This window comes from Copadichromis virginalis, linkage group LG13 (assembly GCF_057382275.1).
Source record: "Copadichromis virginalis isolate Kocher_CV1m ecotype Utaka linkage group LG13, C_Virginalis_male_GT1.1, whole genome shotgun sequence".
Lineage (NCBI taxonomy): Eukaryota > Metazoa > Chordata > Actinopteri > Cichliformes > Cichlidae > Copadichromis > Copadichromis virginalis.
In genome coordinates, this window is record NC_140630.1 from 16,927,752 (window position 1) to 16,951,060 (window position 23,309).

Consider the following 23,309-nt stretch of genomic DNA (forward strand, 5'->3'; position numbering starts at 1 on the left):
TGGACTACAATAAAGAAAAAAGCTGGCAGACAGACATAAAGTTTGATGCAAACACCAGCATTTTCCTCAAATGCGCTACCACACACCCTGATGAACTGAAGAGAGCTGACCTGAATTAACCAAATATTATCACGGATGTGTGAAACAGCGCAAAGTGTTCGTCGCTGAGCCGGGCACACAGTTTCCCACCACGCAGAGGTGACACGACCTCTGACCGAGCGGTCTTAACTTCCGTCTCTCGGGCCGGCCCTGCCATTTTCGATCTGCGGTAACACATGAGCCTGAGGTGACAGGGAAGCAGGTTACACCACCACCACACGGGAACTGTGGGATCTGTTTTAAAGCAGCTGCTTACTTTCACAGTTTAAATAATTAATCTGAACTTCTGAACCAAAACAGCGAGATGCATAATGTATAAAAGATTTTTTTTCTTTTAATCTGTACAGTAGCGTCGGTATTAAAACCTAATTTTAAGACTTTGAGCTTTTGATGTGGAGTATTTTTGTTTGCAAACAATTAAAGTTGGGAAAATGACTTATAATGCCTCAGAGAATCCTCAGCTTATAGGATTTATGGCTTAGGGGTTTTAGACCTGCAACACCTAGAGGGGAGAGGGTCAGCATGAAAGCCAACACAGATGAGTACAGATGAGTTTTACTTCCACTATGCGCTCTACTCTGCTTTATAAAACTCAATGAATGCCAAAATTTGTTGCAACTTTTGGAAGTGCTATAGATATGAACAGCTTCTATTCGTCAGTAGAGATCCACTGTAACACAGAGTGATTGCTTTGTCAGCTGTTTGGGGAAAAGACAGCAGTGGTAGATTTGCTGGTATTGGTCAGCAGGATGGAGCAACAAGTTTCTTGTGACTCACCAGGCTGTTTGATCTCCTGGCTGTGAGTAACTACGGGAAAAATAAAGCATCAGAGGGATCCGCTCAGCTCACTGATCTCCACAACAAACAACACTAAGCATGGGAACATAAATACTGAATCAGGAGAAAACACATAAAGGAAGTGCATTTGCATTATTGAACTAAAATTATGTGTAGCATTAAAAGCAGTTGTTATTTAAATAACAGAACAAGGCAGCATCGGCTAATCAGCCTGCTGAGCATGGCATAGTGTGTGAGTACCTAAATATTAGAGTAAAAAAAGACTCATGTTTCAGATCATCACTGATTAACTTTCATGAAACTTTTAATATGCAGTGCTTTGTTAAGACCAGTACTGTTGTAAGCAGTTGGTCTTTTTCCTGAAATAAGAGCCACACTATCAAAATACTACATCTTCCTTTATCTGAAGCAGAAAGTTTGACTTATATAGGTGGCTCATCTGGGGTACTGTGTGGTGTTACTGGGACACATAATCAAATTAAATTAGTATTCAAAGTATGAGTCTTGAATTCAGAATATTACAGGAAAAATATTAATTATTATTATAATCTGAAGAGTATCCCCGCCACTATGGCTGAGAAATTAAAGCACTGAAGGGGAAATGCAATATTTCCCCCTGACATCTTATGGAGTAGAAGTACTTTAACATGGAACTACTCAACAAAAGTATTTAAAAGAGTATTTTGGTACAATACATGCTTTTTGGTTTACAGTTTCAATCCTCACGTGGAGCTTTTTAACACGTTTGTTTAATGTAAAATTCCCTTCACGGAGCTTCTAACTTCATCAGTTTTGTTATTTTTTCTTACATATTTTATATAGAAGCTACTGTCAGTTGCTCCCTTATTCACACAGGGGTCACCACAGTAGATAGGGCCACATATTTGCTTTTGCAGGATCTGTGCCTCCTCCCACAGTTGAACCAGGGATCTTTGGTTTCACAAACAAATGTACATACTACTACACAATAAAGCCGCTGCCATCCTTTCTTTCTGGTCCTAATTTATTGTATTTCATGTATTTAATGTGTGTGTGATTGATCTTATTTTATATCATTTTATGATTATGGTGGCATTAAATAACACGCCAATAAATGTCATTCTGTCCCTAAAGTAAGAGTTTGTGTTTCTCTACATTATTTTCAGGATGTCTTGTCATATTAAGACAGGTTTCAGTCCACTATACCAAACCACTGTGAGGTAGGTGAGGGGGGAGTCTGTCTTTTAAAACTTGCAAATATTATTATTTAACATTACATAGTTACACATTCACTGGACATTTTGTTAGGTACCCTTTTTAACTGCTTATTAATGCAAATGTCTACTCAGTCAATCACCTGGCAACAACTCAGTGCATTTAGACATGTAGGATATGGTCTAGCTAACCTGCCTAACTCAAACTATGCATCAAAATGGGAAAGAAAGACAATTTAAGTGACTTTGAACATGACGATATTTGGAAGATAGGGCCAACCTTTGGCACAAACAACATTGAACAGTTCAGGCTTTCAGCCGTGGTGTTGGGTGTAACGGGGTGAGGGACATTTTTTGGTACACTTTGGGCTCCTCCTTAGTAGTTCCTCTGCGCATCATTTAAAGACCAAACACCACACCACCTTATGAGCAGTGTGTACCCATCTTATGATGGCTGCTACCAGCAGGATCATGTGCTATGCCTTAAATCTCAAATTATCTCAAACTGGTTTCTTAAACACAACAAGGAGTTCATTGTACTCAAAAGGCCTCCATAGTCATTAGATCTCAATCCAATAGAGCACCTCTGGGATGCAGTGGAGTGGAGTGGAGTGCACCATGGATGTGCAGTCTATAGATCTGCAGCAACTCTGTCTCTATATTGGACATGATAGCAACTGACTGAATGCATGGCATGAAAAATTAAGGGAGTTCTGAAGGCAAAAAAGGGTCCAATCTAGTACTAATAGGGTGTATTTAATAAAGTGGATGGTGGAGGTATATTTACACTGATTGAGGGTTATGGTACTTTAACTATGGGGGTCAATGCCAACTCAGCCCCATCGTTTGCCCTGCCATTGTATAGAACAATATAATTGATGTCCATTATATTAAACTATTCTAATTGTCACTGTGAATTAAAAGTCCTGTTAAAATTACACTAGCGTTTCCTGTATTGAAAACCATGCAATATCGGATTTATGCAATAAAATTTTGCATAACAGAGGAATAAAGTGAAGCACTTAAATAAAATATTCATATTACATGTAGGCTGAGCTCTAATTAGGACATATTTTTTCAGTTAACAAAGTCTTCCAGCTTGTATCTGCACACTAGATGATATAAGTGTGACTTTTAACCTATCACTGATGGGCTCGTTGCCTCTTTGCTATCGACTTTCTGCACAACTGTGAAAAAAGTAAGTGCGACTGCTCCCCCTTGTGGTGAAAGGAAATAGATGCAATAGTAGCATTTAGTCAGCCACAACGCTAGGAGTCGCTGTCCGATATTCTGAGCATCACATTATCAGACCAGAGTATATATGAGTTGGTTTCGTTTGTTTTCTAGCTGTCAACAAACAGTTGCACGGAGCGGAGCTGTGTGCTCTCTGTGGGACTGCGCACATTTTCTTGTACCGATTAATAATTGTGAATGGAAAAGCTTGTAAGAAAGTGCCGTTGCTGACTGTGTAGCCTAGCGGGATATCGTTAGCAGCGAAAACCGGTGTATGGTTGTTTTATTCAGGGGAAGACTGAGGCGGCTAATCAGCGCTTGTCGACGACCATGGCAGCGGCGACCGTGGTGGAAGCTGACCCGGCGACGAGCGAAGGTGGTGCCGCTTTCTCTGGCGTCCAGAGCCGGGGTTGGGATGAATCCCAGCTCCGAAAGTATTCTTTCCCCACCAAGCCCATTCCCAGGCTGTCTCACACGGACCCGAGAGCAGAAATGCTAATAAACAATGAGGTAAAATTGCTAAGTTAGCTTATGGGAACTTCTAAGATTCGCTAAAATTGCACCCCGTGTTTTTACAGAAACCAAAAAAGTACCGCTGCAGCACAAACATTTTAGTAACAGCTTCATCTAAGAAATATCAGTCTTCAGGTTATCTACCAACGCGGTGACAGTGAAAGATCGCGAACAATCTTAGAGTTTTGTTTAGTGTCCAAGGACACATCCTGGACAGATTTAGCCTTGCTTTATCACAACACTACATCAGCTCAGTGTGGTCAACATAAATCTGTATGATGCATTTAAATTTAGTACAGAGACTTTAATTTTCAAGCTCAAATCCTCAGAGTTCCAGCTTGCCATGTAAGAATTTGGCACTGTAAATGGGTTTTCGTGACAGCACATTACACCCAAAGCAAGATGCTTTCTTTTTCTTCCACATTTGGACGCAAACGTATTAATATAAGCAGATCCGGTATCTGTGCTTTGTGACTTTGCAGAGCTGTTTGGGGTGATCATCATTGTGGTCTACACACAGAAGTGTTTATAAGAATCAGCGTTTCTGTGGTGTCTTATCTGATATAGGTTTTTCACCTCTCCCCAACTTCTTGATGAAACAGCTGTAGGTTAACTCCAACCATAACAAATGGAAGTGAAATGCATGCCTCGTCTGCTTAAGGTTGAGGCTGTAATAATTTCTATCTTGAGCAGGCAAACAATATCATAATACGTCCACTGTCTTTTATTGCTCTTATTCTTTGTTTAATTTAGCTGGAGCCTTTTACCAAGAGACCTCTCTAGACAATAGTTACCCGTTACAGGAGTTTACTGATGGGCCACTGACCAATCATGTATAGGTGCATGGCTTCTATGCAGGCCATTGCATTTAAAAAGAAGTGACACCTAAGTCACTCTCCATAGAAAACTCTAATCACTTCAGTGTTGTCTCACAAGAATTTAATGTGGAATATAGAGCTATAAAGGTACTGTTAACCATATTAACTTTCCTCATTTAAGATATGGTATGCGTTATAAAACTTTATGGAGTAGGTGTATGTGCCCAACAAAAGCATATTGCAAAATGGCACATTAATAGAGCTGACACTTTCTCTGTTTGTAATCAGAATTGGTTTGCACAGAAGTAGATGTGTCATCTTACTAATACTTCTCCAAAGAAACCAGCTTCCTGCTCTGCTTTTTATTATTCTTCTGCACACTAATCCATGACAGTTTTCAGCTCTTGAGACATGTTTATCTAAGAATAGTAACAGAACACGGATAGTAATATTGTCAAGCTTACTCACGTTTCACACTTCATTTTTATTACCATATATGGAACAAGGGAAGTGAAAATTTCTTACACATTTTCACACCTTTTCTTACACATTGTGCTCTTCCAACTTCCTCAAAACTGGTGCAGTTATCTGTATTTGGGCTTCAAGATCTCTACTTTGCAAATTGTGCAACAGTTAAAAAATAGTAATATGTATGATGGTGTAGAATATTTAGCAAAGGCAGGTTAGGGTGGGGAAATGCACTCAGAGATAATCAAATGAGTATAATTACCCCCGTTTATTCATTATCATAGGCATCTTTTACACTGGAATTTGTTTATTTGGTGTTGTCATATTGGAGAGACTGCTTTTAACAGCTGCAGCCATTCTGATTCAACCATTAATACATGAGTGAAAAAAAAGACACATTGAGGGGTATGTGTAATGTAGATCACAGGTTGTGCTAGGAGTGACCCCTGTAGCTACCAAACACGGCTTCAAATGTGACATGTCAATTGTGTCGCCTTATTAGCTGTTTAATGTTAACAAAAACATCCATATTAAAACTACCGACTCTCTTTCCCAGCAGTATTAAGGCAGAGTGGAAAATAATGAGATATATTTAACTATTTTAAAACGACGCACATAAAGCGCGGGCGTAAAAACTAAAGAAAAAAAAAAAGATGTATTTGAAGTAAATGGCAGTTTCCCCCCTTATTTGCTTCCACCTGCCATCTTAATTTAAACACAGACCATAACTAAAGTGTCTATATTTCAAAACGTTACAGTTAGTTGACGGCGTCGAGGATTTACAGCATCATTTCAAGCCTTTGCCACCGAAAATTCTCCCAGTTGTCCGGTGAAAGTGAAGCCGAGAACCAGTACAGTGCACAACGTACGAGACACGCGGGCGGCGGGGGCGCGCGCAGCGGTGTACGTTCAGTTAGTCACGTAGGCCTCGTAGCTCAGAGTGTGCTGCCATATACTCCCCGTGCAGCCCGCTGCAAGCTGCTGGGATATATTTATTTTAATGGCATTCAGAGCAGTTATTAAACAAATATTTTGGGAGATTTTATGAACAATAATGCGACAAAATCAACATGGTGATACACGCAGCAACAGTTAATGTTTATTTTTTATGTGTAATTAATAATTTAATTAATTATTATTATTATTTTTACTTAAAAGCTTGAAAAGTCGCCCTTGAAAGACACTTCAGCAGTCTTTTTGCATTCCTCTTAATTTATGCAGCATAGTTATGTGCTGGTCATAAAGGTGAGAAATGTAAAGTAAAACTTTACATTTTTATCCTACCATTGTACACTCGCTGTCCACTATATTAGGTATGCCTGGTAGTACTGGGTTGGATTTCTAATGGCAAAAAGAACACTGTAATCAAAGATTTACACTTATTAGTGTATAATTACATATTCTAACAGATTGATGCATTTTAACAGCCTAGAATTAGTCCATAAAAAAACAGACAGGGCACAGATTCGCAAAAGCCACCAAGTTGTCTGTCTTCAATACAGTAGTTGTTTGACTATTTAACAGTTTTACATGTATATTTTCATTATGTCTCTGTTTTCCCTCTTTTCCACTCATCCTCTTCCTTCTCACCCCACGTTTCATCTCCTGAACTGAAGTCAGACCTTTGAAATATGAAAAAATGCAAAACATGCTTGTGAACTTCACTGATCCATCAACTCATATTGGACTCCTTTCACAAAATTTGACGTTGTCATTCAGAGTAAATAGATGTGGAAAATTGGCATATTGACAGATAAGGTAAACAGTGGACTGACAGCCTGCGCTAATTGCAGACGAACAGTGGCCAGCTGTTTTTGTTTTGGGTTTTTTTGACCTATGATGGCCATTGCAGCTAGGATTAGGCGCTTGAATTGGGTGGAGTAGAAAAACAGAAATCACTTGACTGTAATCTGCAATCTACTGAAGTCTAGTTGTGAGATTTTTCCACGCTGCCATAAAGAATTAAAAGTAGTAGTAGATTCAGCAAGTTGCTGGAACCATTTGGCAGATTTTTGTCCATATTGACATGCTGTTATCACGCAGTTGGTGCAGAATTTTTGGAGTCCCGCCCATGATACAAATCTCCCATTTCACTATAATGGTGATGGTCATCTATTGCATCGAGAGCTGGTGAATAGGGGGGGCATTTGAATGCAGTAAACATTGTTATGTTCAAGAAACCTGTTTAAGATAATTTGCGCTTTGTGACATAGCATGTTAACCTGCTGGAAGCAGCCATCAGAAGAAGATACTGTGGTCATAAAGGGGTGGACATGGTCAGCAACAATGCTCAGGTAGGCTGTGGTGTTTAAATAATGCTCAGTTAGTCTCAGGGGGTCCAAAGTGTGCCAAGAAAATATCCTCCACATCGTTTCACCACCACCAGGAGCGTGAATGGTTGATACAAGGCGAAATGGACATGGTCCATGTTCCAGTCTGGTCTTCTCTTGCTGTATCCCATCTTCAAGGTTTGATGTGTTTTGTATTCAGAGATGCTCTTATGCATTGGGCGTGATGAGTGGTGATGAGTTACTTTTTCCTCCTATCAGACTGAAGTATTCTGACCGGTCTCCATAAACAATGCCATGTTCAAAGTCACTTACGTCACCTTTCAATTGCGTGAAATAAAGTTAGATTTTTCTGTTGTGTTGAAATGCTTTTTATTATTATTTTTTTCAGGAACCGGTGGTTTTGACAGACACAAACCTCGTGTACCCAGCTCTCAAATGGGATATCGCATACCTCAAGGACAACATTGGAAACGGAGAGTTCTCTGTTTACATTTCAGGAAACCACAAATTCCTTTACTACGATGAGAAAAAAATGTGCAACTTTGAGAACTTTGTCCCGAAGTCTCAGCGAATGGAAATGAAGTTTAACGAATTTGTGGATCAAATGCACGAAACGGAGGAAAGGGGAGGAGATGAAAGGTAGGATGAAATGATATTTTAGTCGAAGCGGTGTGTTTGTTATATAGGCGTATCGACAGGGGTGCACATAAGTGGTCCGCAGGTGCGCATGTGCTGTCAAAATAAAAGACACGCACCAGCTAAGAAGTTGCTACGCGCGTTTGCGTACAAAGGTACTGTTTTTGTCCACTACAGTGGGATTTTCATGGCATATTCTGCACCCCATCTCTGTGTTTTCATCATTTGTTTGAAACCAGCTCGCCTCCTGCAACCACTTTTCCGAGAATACGTGCTTCTTTTGCGGTTTGGACTCCTGATATTTCTTTGGAGGTGGAGGAACACCAAAGTAATTGCTTAAAGGAGCTTGCTTCTTCGACATCTTTAAGAGTTCTAAACAAATGTCTGTCCTCCTCCACAAAATCTTATGTACGCAAACGCGCGTTACAACTTCTTATCTGGTGCGCGTCTTTTATTTTGACAGCGCATGCGCACCTGCGGACCACTTAAGTGCACCCCTAAGTATAGAAATATGGTGCACGAGGGCCTCATTGAATGTCAGGGACAAGATGTGCTTGTGCTGCAGGTGTACTTAACAGGGAAGGGTTTTTACACTCACAGCGTAATGCAGCAGAGGAAAGCGGTGGCCATGACTAAGCATTTCCACCAGAGAACCATGGGAGAAGCTTATTCCTGTGACCTGACTTGGCCTGGCAGCACACACACAGACAGATCATTTACTAAAGAGAGCTGACTGTTGACTTGCCGACACGCAAAGCGGCTTTTACCTATTTGGATTTAAACTAGCCACTTCCTTAAATGCTAAATTTCTCTTTGTGGTGTAAAGGAGATGTAGTCAGCTGAAACAGGAGCTGGTAAACAAGTTGTCATTGTACACTATAATGCCAGTGTATTTTATACCACTTTTGTCTCAGGCTCATACATTTTGCATGTGCCCTTTTCTCGTGCATTTCAAGGGTATATCTGCAGCAGACGCTGAACGACACAGTAGGAAAGAAGATCGTTGTTGACTTTCTTGGTTTCAACTGGAACTGGATCAACAAGCAGCAAGCCAAGAGAAGCTGGGGACAGCTGACATCCAACCTCCTGCTCATTGGCATGGAGGGTGAGGCTCTGGCAGCAGAAAGAAAATAAGTTCAAAGTTATTTTTGTCACCCCTGCGTTACATTTTCTGTTAATCTGTCACCGCAGGCAATGTGACGCCAGCGCATTATGACGAGCAGCAGAATTTCTTTGCACAGATTAAAGGCCATAAGAGATGCATCCTCTTCCCGCCAGACCAGTTTGAATGTCTCTATCCATACCCTGTTCATCACCCCTGTGACAGACAGAGCCAAGTAAGTTGTACTGTAGGTGCAGAAATTTGGTCAAATGATTAAAGAATAAGATGAATAGATTGATTCTTGTATAGCGCTTTTCTACTCTACTGGAGTCTATACAACATGCTGGGTTCACCCATACACAGTTATCTATACTTTCTAACTGTCATTCATACACATTCATACTCCGATGGATGCATCGGAGAGCAAGTCGGGGTTAGTATCTTGCCCAAGGATATTTGGCATGCAAACTGGGGGAGCCAGGGATCGAAGCACCAGCCTTCCAATCAGCAGTTGACATGCTCTACCTCCTGAGCTACAGCCACCCCGAAAGTTGCTAAATTTCTTTAAACTTTCAGCAAGATGACACTGTTATTTCCATTTTTTAAATTTTTAAATTTTTTGCAGTTTTAAAATAACAAAAAAAGGAAAGGATCACTCTCTGCTTAATGACACCCTCTTTGCCAAAGCCATACAGATGTTTTTTTTCTTTCCTCTTTCTACTCAGTCTCAATTCTTGTTTGGCAAGTTTTCACCAATTTATCCTGCAAGATGTGTAGTTGTGTTATTCTCTTGTATGGGTCTTGTATGCTCTTCTCCTTTGAGGTTTATAAATATATTGTTGATGTTCACTTTAAGGGCCTGAGGGCTGTGGTGCAACCTGTATTTTGTGTTCCTTGCTGTTATGGATTTTAAACTATCATTATGTGCTTCCAGGAGTTGGCATTTACATAAATGCGTTCTTCCCGGTTAAATGTTCCCATACTACTAGCTGCAGCACAAACCCAAAGTGTGTTTGAGCTGCTCCATTCAGGAGGGGTTCATGTTATTAAGCCAGGCTGCTTATTGGTGTCGGTTTTATTTCAACAATATCAGTTTGGATTTACAAATTGTGTCAGGCTTGCTTAGATGTTACTTTGCAAATTTGCAGAGGTGTTGCTGCACAGTAAGACCGTGCACCACCACTCCAGAGACTGTTAAAATGTTCTCAGTCTTTTGCAGGTCATCAGTGGCAATCCGACATGCAGTTTTCTTGCTCTTCCAGACTTGCCCTGCGGCATTTGTTTGAACTCCTTATTTGCATTACAAATTTGAAGAAACTGTTACCTTTGCTTATCCTGTGATAGCCTTCTCTTCTGTAGGCTATCAGATTTTTATTTTCACAGTGCCAGTATGTGTTTGTGCCACTCTGCGTTTTCTGTTAGAGATGAAATGATGGGTTGAAAGGTGACGCTTGCCCAACATTGTATACTTACCTGTTTGACACGCACAACACATAGAAAGCTTCATATGTTTGATCTCCGGTCCAAAGCCAGCTCCATCCTGCGAAAAGGCTTGCTAGCTGAAACACATTAACAACACATTTAGTGGAATTTAGTAACATAATTATTCAAATGTGTCACACCAGGCAGTTGCATAGACGGCACATGAAAACTGGATAAGGTTTTAGTAATATTTTTATTTTTTAATTAGTTATGATTATAAAGAAGCCTTAGCTCCATTGCATTAAGGGTTAGGGTTCTATTTCATTTGCACTTTGCTCCTTTCCTTTTTTTATACTGTAAAAACTGTGAAATACAAAAATAATACAACATTGCATAATATATTGAAAAGAATATTTCATCTTTAACTTTCTAATATAATTATTTTTCACATTTTGATGAGTGAAACCAAACTTTTGTGTGCTGTATGTAGCAATACACCCAAGTTTGATTCCAATGACGTCATTAATGTGATAACATTAGATTTGTTTTATTAATTTACCTTAATAACTTTAATCTGCACCTTTTTAAATGTGTTTTATATTTCATGAAGACAGATGAGTAATATGTTCCTGTTTCTTATATAATTTATTTATTCATTTATAGGTTGATTTTGATAATCCAGACCATGAGAAGTTTCCAAATTTTAAAAATGTTGTTGGCTATGAGGCTGTCGTGGGCCCCGGAGACGTGCTCTACATCCCAATGTACTGGTAAGAATAATATCTCTGTGATCTTTCTATCAATCTTATGTGTGCAAACATTTCTTGGAAGCCCTGTCAGCTGTTGTGTTTTCATGCTCTCGGCATGGCTTTGTTTTATTTAAGCACTTAGCAGGCTGTTGCAGGATTATCCATCAGTCGTTTGGTTTAGGTTGGCCTCATTAATTAGCCCAGAAAAAGCAAGCGTGACATTAATGTGTCATGTGATGGAGTTCTCTGAGTCGCACTTTCACATCCATGTGAGGAGGAAGTGTGCGTTGTATTCCGCCTCTGTCATTTAAGAGGTTTTAAAACATGATCTTTTCCTTTTTTAGTGTAAAAGTAGTGTCTTGTGTCACTTTGTCACTCAGTACATGTCTGCTCATCGTATTATGCCTTGCTATTTTAGCTAATGTAGCCAAAGGACAAATGAGCTTGTGCCATGGGGAGGAGTCAGTTGTCTGTCCATCTGTCCACGATTCACAATCCACTACTCCGCTTTGAGCATTAGTCAGATTTTGGTGAAATTTGTGCACAGTGAACAAACCCTTTGGTCCCTTTTTTTTAATGAGCATTTTTCCATTTTCTCCATCATAAACTTCATGTGCACTCCTTAGTTTAACCAAATTCTTGCTCCTGATGTACATTTTTCAGTTTAAACCATTTAGCAAGGTTGTTGACATGAGTCTCTGTGTTGACGAGTGATGTCATGACTTGCTGTATGTGTTGCATAGCACTTGATTTCCTTCAGATCAGGGGTGTCAAAAATCATTTTACGTCATGTGTCACATAAAGCTCAGTTTCATCTTAAATGGGGTGGACCAGTAAAGATGTTGCCCAATATCTCGTATAAAGAAATACACCTCAAAATTGTTACTTTGAGTGTGAAGAAGGTTACCTGCGTATTTAATGCCAAATGTGTCTTAAGAAAAGTACAATTTCATCAATATATCTGTTTGTCAACATAATGCTGTGGTAAATCAAATGAACCGGTCAGCAGGGCTTGTACTGTAAAGAAATGAAAGACGGTTCCATTATTTACTTTGTAAAATCATTGGAAAAAAACCCCCCAAATCCTATTGTAAATGGTTTTAAAATGAATACTAACAATAAAAAAGTAAAATTTCCTTGCAGTTGGTGTTTATCTGTTGAGCTACTTGGTGTATGGCAGATTATAGGTTATTACAGGTTATGTCTTGGTATAGACTAAAACTAATGAAAATGCAGTTAAAGGCTCAAAAGTTTTGGCCTCCTCCTTTAAAATACCACCTTTTCCAAAAGCATCCTGTGGGCTGGATTGGATCCTTTGGTGGGTTACCTCTGGCCCACGTGTCGTACGCTTGAAACCCCTCCTGTACATGGATTATGATCTTACTGGTCTTGATCATGGAGGACGTGGTCATTAAGAAGGCAGCGTAGAGGTCTTCTTGCCACCATTATGCATTAAGCGCTACATAGCACTGAAACTGCGCTTTTAAAAGTTCTTAATGATCTTTTATTAATTGCTGACTCTAGTAACTCTGCCATTTTTGTGCTTTTAGATATAAGTGTGGCATGTGATACAGTAGATCGTGGGATTCTCTTATCAAGACTGGAGAGCTGTGTGGGTATTAAAGGAACTGCACTTGAATGCTTCAGATCCTATTTAATTGATAGAAGTTTTTCTTTCAGGTTTGGTGGCTCTTCATCCACATCCACTTACCTTACATGTGGGGTTCCTGAGGGATCTATCCTGGGCCCAGTACTCTTTTTCCCTTTACTTGCTCCCATTAGGCTCTATTTTCAGGAAACACGGAATCTCATTTCACTGTTATGCAGATGATTTTCAAATTGACTTTCCTCTTAAAAATAATTCTACGGACTCTCTAAAAGTGTTGCTAGACTGCCTCGATGACATTAAATCATGGTTTGCATTAAATTTTTTGAATGTAAACGACCAAAAAACTGAGATTGTACTATTTGCAGTGCTTGCAAAGAATCTCGGAGTGTTCTTTGATAGCAGCTTTTCATTTGAGAAACAAATAAATTCTGTTGTAAAAGCCAGCTTCTTCTAGCTCAGGGCACTTGCAAAAACTAAGAACATTTTGTCATTTGCTGACTACATGCATTTATTTCATCCAGGCTTGACTACTTGGCTACTATAACAGTCTTTATTTTGGTATCAGCCAGGCTCTGCTCTCTCGTCTTCAGCTAGTTCAAAATGCTGCAGCTCGACTCCTGACCGGCACACGTAAACATGACCATATTTCCCCAGTCTTGGCTCATTTACATTGGCTTCCAGTACGTTGTAGAATTGATTTTAAGATTTTATTGCTTGTTTTTAAATCTCTAAATGGATTAGCTCCATCATACCTCTCTGATCTGTTAACTAAAAATACTCCTAGTAGAACTCTCAGGTCAGCTGATAAATTACTTCTAGTTGTCCCTAGAAGCAGGCCAAAAAACAGAGGAGATCGGGCCTTTGCGATTGCTGCAACCAAACTTTGGAACAGTCTGCATCTTGAAATTAGGATCTCTCAAACACTTGACATTTTTAAAACCCGTTTGAAAACACATTTCTACGCTCTAGCTTTTAATTGTCACTGAGTTTTGTTCTGTTCTTTGTGTGTGTTTGATCTACTTTTTTACTATGTACAGCACTTTGGTCAACCTGTGTTGTTTTTAAATGTGCTTATAAATAAATTGATTGATTGATGCTAACACCAGTAATGCACAGACAACCAATGACAAGAAAACATATCACTTACTTTGTGTACTTCACACATTACAAGAAATTGGGATACTGGGGTACTACACCATTGACATTCTGTTTTATTTTCACTTAGACTGCTTGTAGTTTCTTACTTGCATTTGTAATGCTGGGATTAAGTGATGGTTAATTTTGCTCTAACACATTCAGTTCACTGGATTTAGTTGATTGTATTTTTCTTCTGTCTTCAGGTGGCATCACATTGAATCGCTGCTGAATGGTGGAGTGACAATCACTGTAAACTTCTGGTACAAAGTATGTACAGTTACTTTAAAACATGTGGTATATTGCCACCACATGTCTGTTCATGATTGCTCAGCTATTACATGTACTTCCAGGGTGCCCCCACACCTAAGAGGATAGAATACCCTCTGCGGGCTCATCAGAAAGTAGCCATCATGAGGAATATTGAAAAGATGCTGGGAGAAGCACTCGGAGATCCACATGAGGTAAAAAAAAGAAAAGAGCGGTTTCTAAAGTACTGGCAGTGTACATGACTGCACAAAGTTGCACATGAATGTCACATTGCCTGATTCTAGAACATCAAATAAGATCCACATTTAGGTCACCTGTTACATGAAATCACTGGGGCATGCTGACCCTTCCAGCAACCCAGTTACTGTGAATATTTATGGCTTACCTGATTTAGTACAGAGGAAAGATATATATGCAGTTCAGGACAATGCAGTGAGCATAACCGTGTAGTAAGAGTACGTGATGTAGCTTATCCTAAACAAAAAAACCCTTTTTCTTTTACTGTAGGTCGGACCTTTGCTGAAAACAATGATCAAAGGGCGATACGAGCAGGATCTTAGTTAGACCCCTACCCTTAAAAACTGCTGACTAGACTGCTTTGGAAACTGTGTGCATGTGATGCTGACACTGCTGTGTGTGTAAGCACTGTCTTTGGAGCTACGCATCACTGCATGGCAATAAGCGGCCATCATGAAAACGTTGTGCTTCAGTCTTCGAGTGCCATTGTCATTGGAAAAATACAAAAGCAACAGAAGAAACATCGATCAAACATTCATGTTCTCGTTTTCTTTTGTCTATTCGTACCGATCTGTCAGAGCTGTCTCAGTTTTACAATTCAAGCTGTTGATTGTCTGAAATTGGTAGAGAAGCATTGTTATTTTAACCACTAATGAAAGAGTCAGAGGGGTATTATATGTACAGTGCACATCAGGATATTTGTCATATACATGGAGTAATACAGTTTTGGCTTGACTAGTAAATTTCATTTCATTATGTTGTAATAATCATAATCTTTATTGCAATTCAAAGACAGCTTTACAGCTGAGGTTTTTGGGAATATTTATCTGCGTTTCCTCTATGCCTACCTAAGACTTGCTTCGGATACGATCAGCAAGACTTCTCGTTTAAAAAAAGAAAAGAAAAAAAAGACATAGGCACAGATGTTAATGCAGTACAGTAATATTCAAAAAGTGTTTTTTTTTTTTTTTTTTTTTGTTTTGTTTTTGTGGGGGGGTCATATATTCAGCTGAAGGAATATGTCACATTCTTTTTAGCAGTGATTTCTTTTCCTTTGTGTGTGTTATAAACTGCTCTTTGAGTTTTTACTTCAAGGCCTTTCTTTGGGATGGGCTACTCTGCACACCAGTATCAGGAGAAGTGGGTACTTGAAATGAGCTGATCAGTGCAGATTTAGTTGCAACTTTTAAGAAAGAAAATATGAAATTTGTGGAAACCTCTTAGAACAATTACACATCATGTTGTCTTGGGTTAAAGGGTGTAAAACCGGTTTAAAACAACTCACATGTTAAAATGCTATTAGTTTAGTGAACTAGCAGGAAAATGTGTGGAATGTAGCTCAGTATCAACCATTGCAGTGCAACAAAGAAGCACCACCTAGTGGTTAGGTTTGCATTTGCTTTTCAAGCTTGATGTGGACTACAGTACACTTAATCAGAATGTTATATTACATACGTCTATTTTGAAATTAAATGATTCTGTAATGTATACAAACATTTAATTCCTGGTGAAAATGCTGTATTTGCATCTGTAGATGAGAAAAATGTATTTTTACTTTCACACAAACAGGTTTGTAAGATCTTGACGCGAGAGCGACTTGAAAGATGGCTGTCATAGAAGTTTAAGCTGCTCTCTCGAGTTGTTATTAATATGTACATTAAATAAAAGGGACACCATTTGGTACACGCTGTGTGGCCACGGTATTAAAAGCGAGCACAGTGGGGTACGGTGGCTTGCGCACGTCAAAGTAGCATCCACACGAATGCTACAGTAGGAGCATGGTTTCGCAGAACAGTTTGATTAACTTAAATATCAGTGGCTTTAATGTTGTGGCTGACTGGTGTCCTGTGCAGTATGTGCCAAACCAACCAGTAGATGGTATCTTCATAATGTAACTGAATAAATCAGTGAGATGAACCCTTGAAATGGAAATATACATATATTGTCAATATTTTTTCATTTCTTTCTGCTCAAGGTTCAGCCTTTAAACTCCTGATAGTAATCATCATTTGTTCTTCTCACAAATTGTGCAGTGATCAAACGTTGAGTACTAATTACTCTGTAAAAATAAGACTGTTTTGCTAGGGTAATTAATTACTGTGCGTGCCTTGTCTTAAATGGGCAGGGTATTAAATGTCACAAGATTATTATTATTTTTTTTTTAATTTTCCAATTTTATAGTAAAAATGCTTGTTGTCACTCTGGCATTAAGCTGCTTTAAAGATGAGAATGATTTTATTTGCAGAGATAGTTATGTTTTTTTTTTTTTTTTTTTTTCCTTTTTTATTGATGGATGCCTGTGGTTTCTTTTTTTTTTTTTAAATGTCATCTCCTTGTTCTTCTGATTAAAGTTTGTTTGTTCTTCTTCTTCAGAGTTGACTGATTACTGAAAGCTGTGAAATTAAATAATAAACTTAAATATTCAAATTTAGCACCTTATGTATGTACATGAATAAATAGACACAACTCATATGGTAGTCTACAAAATTAGTATTTACTATAAATTGTGCGTCAGCAGTTTCTCAGAGCGAGGAAAGCTGTTTCGGTTGTCACTATAACAGCTTCAGGGGATCCATTCCATGCTCTACAGTAACACCATCATACAGTATTTAAAGATAACATTGCTGCCGATAAGCACCAGAAACAAGACATCTTTCCAACACCCAGCTGTTACACTACACCGAGGGGAAAACTATATACCATCCATTTAGAACAAATGCTTATAGCTGGTCCAAATGGACGCAGAAAGAAACACAACGCATATATCTAAAAGAAAACCCCATTTATCCTAATCTACAACTAACAAGAAATCAGAATCCAATCAGAGGAAAAAAAACATCCACAATCACATGCGAAGCAAACCTCACAGAACACAAACGAGATGAGAGGCGCTGTGACAAGAGAACCACTTCGGTAATATGTAAACGGACCCTGAAAGCACATGATCTATTATCACAAATACATGATTGGAGAATTTGAAAATCTAAACATCTCTATCAAAAATAAAGGTAATCCTGTTGGAATGAACTTTAAAATGAAGTCATCCAGCAGCATTTTTTACTCTGCATTAGGGGTGTGAAAGAAAGCACACACACAACTTCGTAATGTTAGAAAGTAGAGTGCTGCAGTTGTTTGAACATGTCTTGAAAAATGAATTTATATAGCATACGGACATGTTTTCAGCTGGGTAAGGCCTGTGAAGTGTACGTCCTCCTTTATTAGGGATGAGCTGTGAATCCGTAGGTTGTCAAATCTCACTTCTGTCAGACTTCAGATCAAGTTATTGTAATGCGTTTTCTTCCCCTCTGGTTTTAAATTCAGTACTTTAACACCTAGGTTGCAGAGTTAAAGACGCCAAGATTTTTACTGGGAGTAACCAAGATGGACAGAATTAGAAATGAGTACATCAGAGGGACAGCTCAGGTTTAGCTGTCTGGAAACAAAGAGGCAAAGCTGAGCTGGTTTGAACATGTGCAGAGGAGGTGATGAAGATGGAGCTGCCAGACAGGAGAAAGAGAGTAAGACCTGAGGCGATTCAACAATGTAGGGAGATGCAGGGGACGATAGTGTTCTGTGGCAAAACAACCAAAATACCGTAAAACTTTGCATATTAAAACATCCTTTTGCCCTAATACGTGTGTGAGAAAGTGGTTAAAGTAAACAATCAGGACTTCCTCTTATGGACTGAACAAACTGATTTAAAATTCAAGGCCTGAACAAACATATCTGCAGCACTCCTACTGGCTACAATACACAGTTAGGTGCATAATTTGTTGGACAAAGACAATTTTTGTAGTTTTGAGTGTGTACACCACAACTGAAAGACCATAGAAAAAAAAAACAAAAAACTAAAGGTCACAATGGTAATTATTTACATGGGTAAGAAAAGCAATTTCATCAGCATATCCTCCATTTTCACAAACTGCAATTAATTCATCAATTTAAATACAGCAAGTTTAAAACAAGTTGTAAACCACTGATTACACAAGAACAAGGAGGAAGGACTTGACTTTACCAATAAACATCTAAGACTAATGTTTTAAATCATCACGATTATCTTATTTAAAATCCACCGTGGTGGAGTGCAGAGGCAAAACTCCAACAACAGTGTCCTTGTCCAACAAACTCTGGACCTAACTTTAAACTAAATGAAATTGGCCTCTTTGAATCAATATGTACATAAAACAGCTGATAATTCTAATGTCCAGAAGAAACTTTACAGCACCACTAAAACTTAGTTACAGAAATCAATATAGGTTCATTCACAATGTCAGTACGGCTTAAAAAGAAAAATGCATAAAAAAAATAAAATTAATTTTTTTTAAACAAACACAACCTCAATACTGTCAGAGCAACATCAGACCTGCTGAGATGGCCAAACGTAGATAGGTTAGGCTGTTACAAACACACACAAGAACGCAAGTCACAACATCCTGACTGAAATATCTGTTTCAGTTTTTCAATAAAAAACTGAAACACTGTAATCCAACGTTTTAACCAAGGCATGAAAAGGTAACTTTTTTTTTTTCCTTTTCCAAAAGAAGCTTCTGACAACACTGCAGATGTCAGCTTTTAATTGGGAAAAAACAAACAAAATGTAGGCTAAATGAAATTAATAAATTAAAAATAGTGTAAACAATACTGTCATTAGCTGCTCTTTCAGAACTGTGCTCGTCATCAATGGAATCTGTACTTTCGCGCTGGCTTGAGGTTGACATATGTCTTCTTCATGTCCTCGGTCTCGTCCTTCTTCACGAGCTGATACCGTTCTCCTTTCGTGGTTACCACCTGGTTACCGTGGTACCGAACTAGCTTCTTTGGAGCCTGTCACAACAGAGTGCACCTGGATTTAGAGGCATGAAACAGATTTGATGTGAAGAAAATAGAAGTATAAGGGGAAGCTTACATCTTTGGGAACGACGGGACGGTGTGTTTTCTTATCTTCCTCCCTGTCCACCAGCATGTACCTGGTATGATTAAGCACAGTCATAAACTCAAGAAACAAACAAATGAGGAAAGTTCTGCTGAGTCACACTAGCACTCTTACTCACTTCTCAAGGATGCTCTCTTTAAGTTTCTGGTCTGCCAGTGAGGAAATACTCTTCCCATGGTTTACCTGAGACAAGAGGATCCCATCAAAGACTGCTAAGGAAGGTAGGAGGAACACAAAACCAACGTTTCTGTGTCTATCAGAGACTCACGTTAAGAGGTGTGGGACTGAGTTGAACATCCCCTTCTATGATAAGACGAACAGCTTCCTCCATGTCTCCTTTGGCAATAGACAGGGCGCTGCGAGCCTCAGTCAGACTACACTTGGGAAACATCTCTAGTAAGTGCTGCTCCTGGGCCTCCCACTCAGACACTGGTGGCTAACACAGACACGTGAATATTTGTTAATGGATGTAACAATATCTACAGTAGGACAAAAAGACAAATGCAAATATGTAAAAAAACAATGTGCTGATGTCAGGTGAATCGATAACCTTGGCAGTGGCTCCCTCTGTCTGTGATTTAAGGCACTGCGTTTCTCTTCTTGGTGGCTCACTGGGCAGGCTGGTGAGCTTCAATGAGATCTCTTCTGTCCTTGCCTTGGGGATACCATTTTCTTCACGAGCTAAATAAAAAGGAACAAATAAATTAACATTTAGTAGAATAGTAGAGGTATCAGAATCACACTTTTAGAAACGCTGAGAAAATGAACATGTTTGCCACCTGAGGTCCGAGCAGTAGCTAGTTTTGAAGCCAGACTGAACATCATTTCACAGACTTTGACACTGCAGAATAAAAAGAAAAAAAAACTGTTATTAAAAAAATAAATAAAAATAGAAATAACATTAAAACACATAGTACAGTTGTTATGTGGTTTTCTTAACCCATCCAGAGAAAGGAGAAAGTCTGTTTACCTGTCAATTTCTGCAAAGCCAGGTATGTAAGCTTCTAGCATCTCTGCAAAGTCCTCCACATCAAAGTTCTCCTCAACACTCTGCTGGGAACCAAGATCCTCCAGGACCCCAGTGATGTAAGACAACAGGACATCATCCAGTGTGCTGCATGGCACGGTAAGAAAGGAAGTTACTTCCAAAAGCCATAGAAAATGATTTTTCAGGCTTAAATGAGGCTGGGGGCTGCTTACCTGAGATCTGCATCAGTAATGTAAGTCTGAATAAATTCCTGCAGTGCACTGTGGATAATTTTGTGGAGGTCCATTACTTTCTCCTGCTGTGAGGTAGAATACGCACAAAAGTCAAAGTGCTGGATGATCACGTCAGTTATGTACTGAGCAGTGGCAAATGCAGACCCTTAAATAACCTAACAGCTGTCACCATTTACCAGATTTGGTACACAGTCAGCTCATGCTGAAATAAACACGTTACAAAACCAGTTGTTACAAAAGCTTGAGATCCAGCATCTCTAGCAGGCAGCGATGACTTTTATGCGGGACAGATCTCAAATGTGGTTAGCTGTGATGCAACCATAATATTACAAACTTTGAGGAAAGACTTACCATTGCAATTAGGCAGATTAATTCAGATAGTTAAGCAACAGCCTATCTATGCAGCTAACAACGCTTTAGCACAACACACACACACAACTATACAATGACCTCTCTCGTGCTTTGCAGCACAGCATTAGCACTGCAGCTGTTACTTACCCGCTAATGGTTAATTACTAGCATCACGGCTTAGCTATCATAAGCTATACGATATTGTGTGTTGTTATTCACACACATATCACTCGTATTTTCTCAACATCACAAGTGTCTGTTGATCCACAAGGCTAACCTTCATCTGGGCATCTCGTTAGAGAAATAGCTGCAGGCTCTTGGAGAACTAGCGCTAGCAAAGTGGCTTCTCGTTAGCTGACAACAACTACAAGCAAGCTAACACTCAACGCTGAATGCCTAAACGAATGCTGTTACATAAGAGCGGGTTTGTATTGAAGAAAACTTACTGTGAGAGAAATTATGGAGACATGAAGCTAAAAGGTTTTCCCCAGATATATACGGGGAAGACAGGTCAGTACAGGGATTTCTATTCGTGACAACCGCAAACTTGCACGGCACGATTCAAAACATTAGCACGTCACTTCCTCTAAAAATGTTTAATCCTTAATAATGTTGGTTATATTTAATTGAAATAAAAAGGAAATCTAATGCAATTCAGACTGTTTCTTTTGAATCTGCACTGTCAAGCTTAAACACACACACAAAAAACAAAACAACCAAGAGACCATGGTAGAATAATATTTTATTTAACATATGTTTTTTAAATATTCATATATATTCAAGGGACTATCCTGCTCCCTCTTAAAATACACAGTTACTGTGACAAAATATTGCTACAAATAACAAAGAACTACACTCACTGCAGCAACAAGATGCTGAAAATATTCCTAAGAAATTTTGGTCTATATTAAAATAATATCATCACATCATTCTTGCAGATTCGTCAGCTACATATTCATAATGGGAATCTTTTATTCCACTACATCCCTAAGTTGCTACGTTACACTGAAATCTGGTCACTGGAGGCCATTTGAGTATACTGAACTCATTGCTATGTTCAAGAATGTAGTTTGACGAATAAAACACAGCAAAATCCAGTTTGAGATGATTTCAGCTTTGTGACATGGTGGGTTATCCTGGTTATCCAGTGTACCCATTTTATGATGGACGGTAGATAGTAAGTAGATAACGAATGGCGGAAATGCAAAAACATCAGTGTAAGACTTTCTCAGAGCTATTAGTGCTAATACCTACCAGTTCAAGGTCATTGTTACCTTTTTTAAAATGTCACATTTTTTTCCTTAGTGGGTAAAATAAGTATTCAATCAGTCAATGAATGAATGAATGAATGAATGAATGAATCAATCAATCAATCAATCAATCAATCAGTCACAGATACTTCTTAGACACCAACCTCTATGCCACCATGGGCAAAACCAAAAAGCTGTCAAAAGAAGCTGGAATGAGTTACAAGACCATCAGCAAGAACTAGTGACAACTTTTGGTGACCCTCAGTCTGAAGCTCCATACAAGATCTTTGGTTTATGAGGTGAGGATGATCATGAGAAAGTTGGTGGATCAGTCCAAAACTATATGTATGAATCGGTAAATGATCTGCAGACAGTCAGGACCACAGTCAGTGAGAACACCATTGGTAACACACAATGACTGTAGAAAACAAAAATGAGCTCTTTGGCATCAATTCTACCCACCCTGTTTGGAGAAAGAGAAGTGCTAAGTATGACCCAAAGAACATCATCCCCACAGTCAAGCACAGAGGTGGAAACATTATGATTTGGACTGTTTCTTCTACTAAGCGTACATGCTACTTCACTGCACAGAGGGGCCTATAGACAGAGCCACGTACCATAAAATCATAGCGGAGAGCCTCCTTCTCTAAGCTGTGGATGGATCTTCCAGCATGACAGTGGCCCCAAAAATATTTTCAAGGCAACAAAGGTGTGGGTAAAAAGGAAGCACAATAGGGTCATGGATTAACAGCCTTCAGTCCAAGAGGGTCTGCCAAGATGCAGTAAAAGAAGACTAAAGGATTTAGAGAGTTTCTGTAAACAGGAGTGGCCCCAAATCCCTCCTGACATGAATGTAAACCTGGTGACCAACTAGAAGAAATGTCATATCATTATGATTTCCAGTCATGTTTTGCTTGGGGATCAAATGTATATTTCACTCAGTGACATGCAAATCAATTTATAACGTTTGTGTAACATGTTT

General features: G+C 39.0%; 2 protein-coding genes across 4 annotated transcripts; one reads left to right on the forward strand and one right to left on the reverse strand.

The window, feature by feature from the left end:
- Window positions 1-3,419: 3,419 nt before the first annotated feature.
- On the forward strand, window positions 3,420-16,944 carry hif1an (hypoxia inducible factor 1 subunit alpha inhibitor). 2 transcript variants are annotated; one of them, XM_085477607.1, is made up of 8 exons: window positions 3,420-3,833; window positions 7,802-8,052; window positions 9,006-9,154; window positions 9,241-9,386; window positions 11,237-11,343; window positions 14,272-14,335; window positions 14,419-14,529; window positions 14,843-16,944. In XM_085477607.1, the coding sequence occupies exons 1-8, from the start codon at window positions 3,654-3,656 to the stop codon at window positions 14,897-14,899; spliced, it is 1,065 nt and encodes a 354-aa protein (XP_085333733.1). In that variant the 5' UTR covers window positions 3,420-3,653; the 3' UTR covers window positions 14,900-16,944. The 2 variants fall into 2 exon arrangements, with proteins under 2 accessions (XP_085333733.1, XP_085333734.1); XM_085477608.1 differs by lacking the exon at window positions 3,420-3,833 and adding an exon at window positions 3,844-7,590.
- Window positions 16,945-17,046: 102 nt separating this feature from the next.
- On the reverse strand, window positions 17,047-21,650 carry cuedc2 (CUE domain containing 2). Of its 2 annotated transcripts, none has more exons than XM_085477610.1 (9): window positions 21,524-21,650; window positions 20,706-20,791; window positions 20,476-20,619; window positions 20,285-20,346; window positions 20,056-20,186; window positions 19,774-19,941; window positions 19,624-19,688; window positions 19,479-19,539; window positions 17,047-19,396 (listed from the first exon to the last, which is right to left on the reverse strand). In XM_085477610.1, exons 2-9 carry the CDS (start codon window positions 20,777-20,779, stop codon window positions 19,250-19,252), a joined length of 852 nt encoding a protein of 283 aa, XP_085333736.1. In that variant the 5' UTR covers window positions 20,780-20,791; window positions 21,524-21,650; the 3' UTR covers window positions 17,047-19,249. The 2 variants fall into 2 exon arrangements, with proteins under 2 accessions (XP_085333736.1, XP_085333737.1); XM_085477611.1 differs by lacking the exon at window positions 21,524-21,650 and adding an exon at window positions 21,225-21,496.
- Between the last annotated feature and the right edge of the window lie 1,659 nt (window positions 21,651-23,309).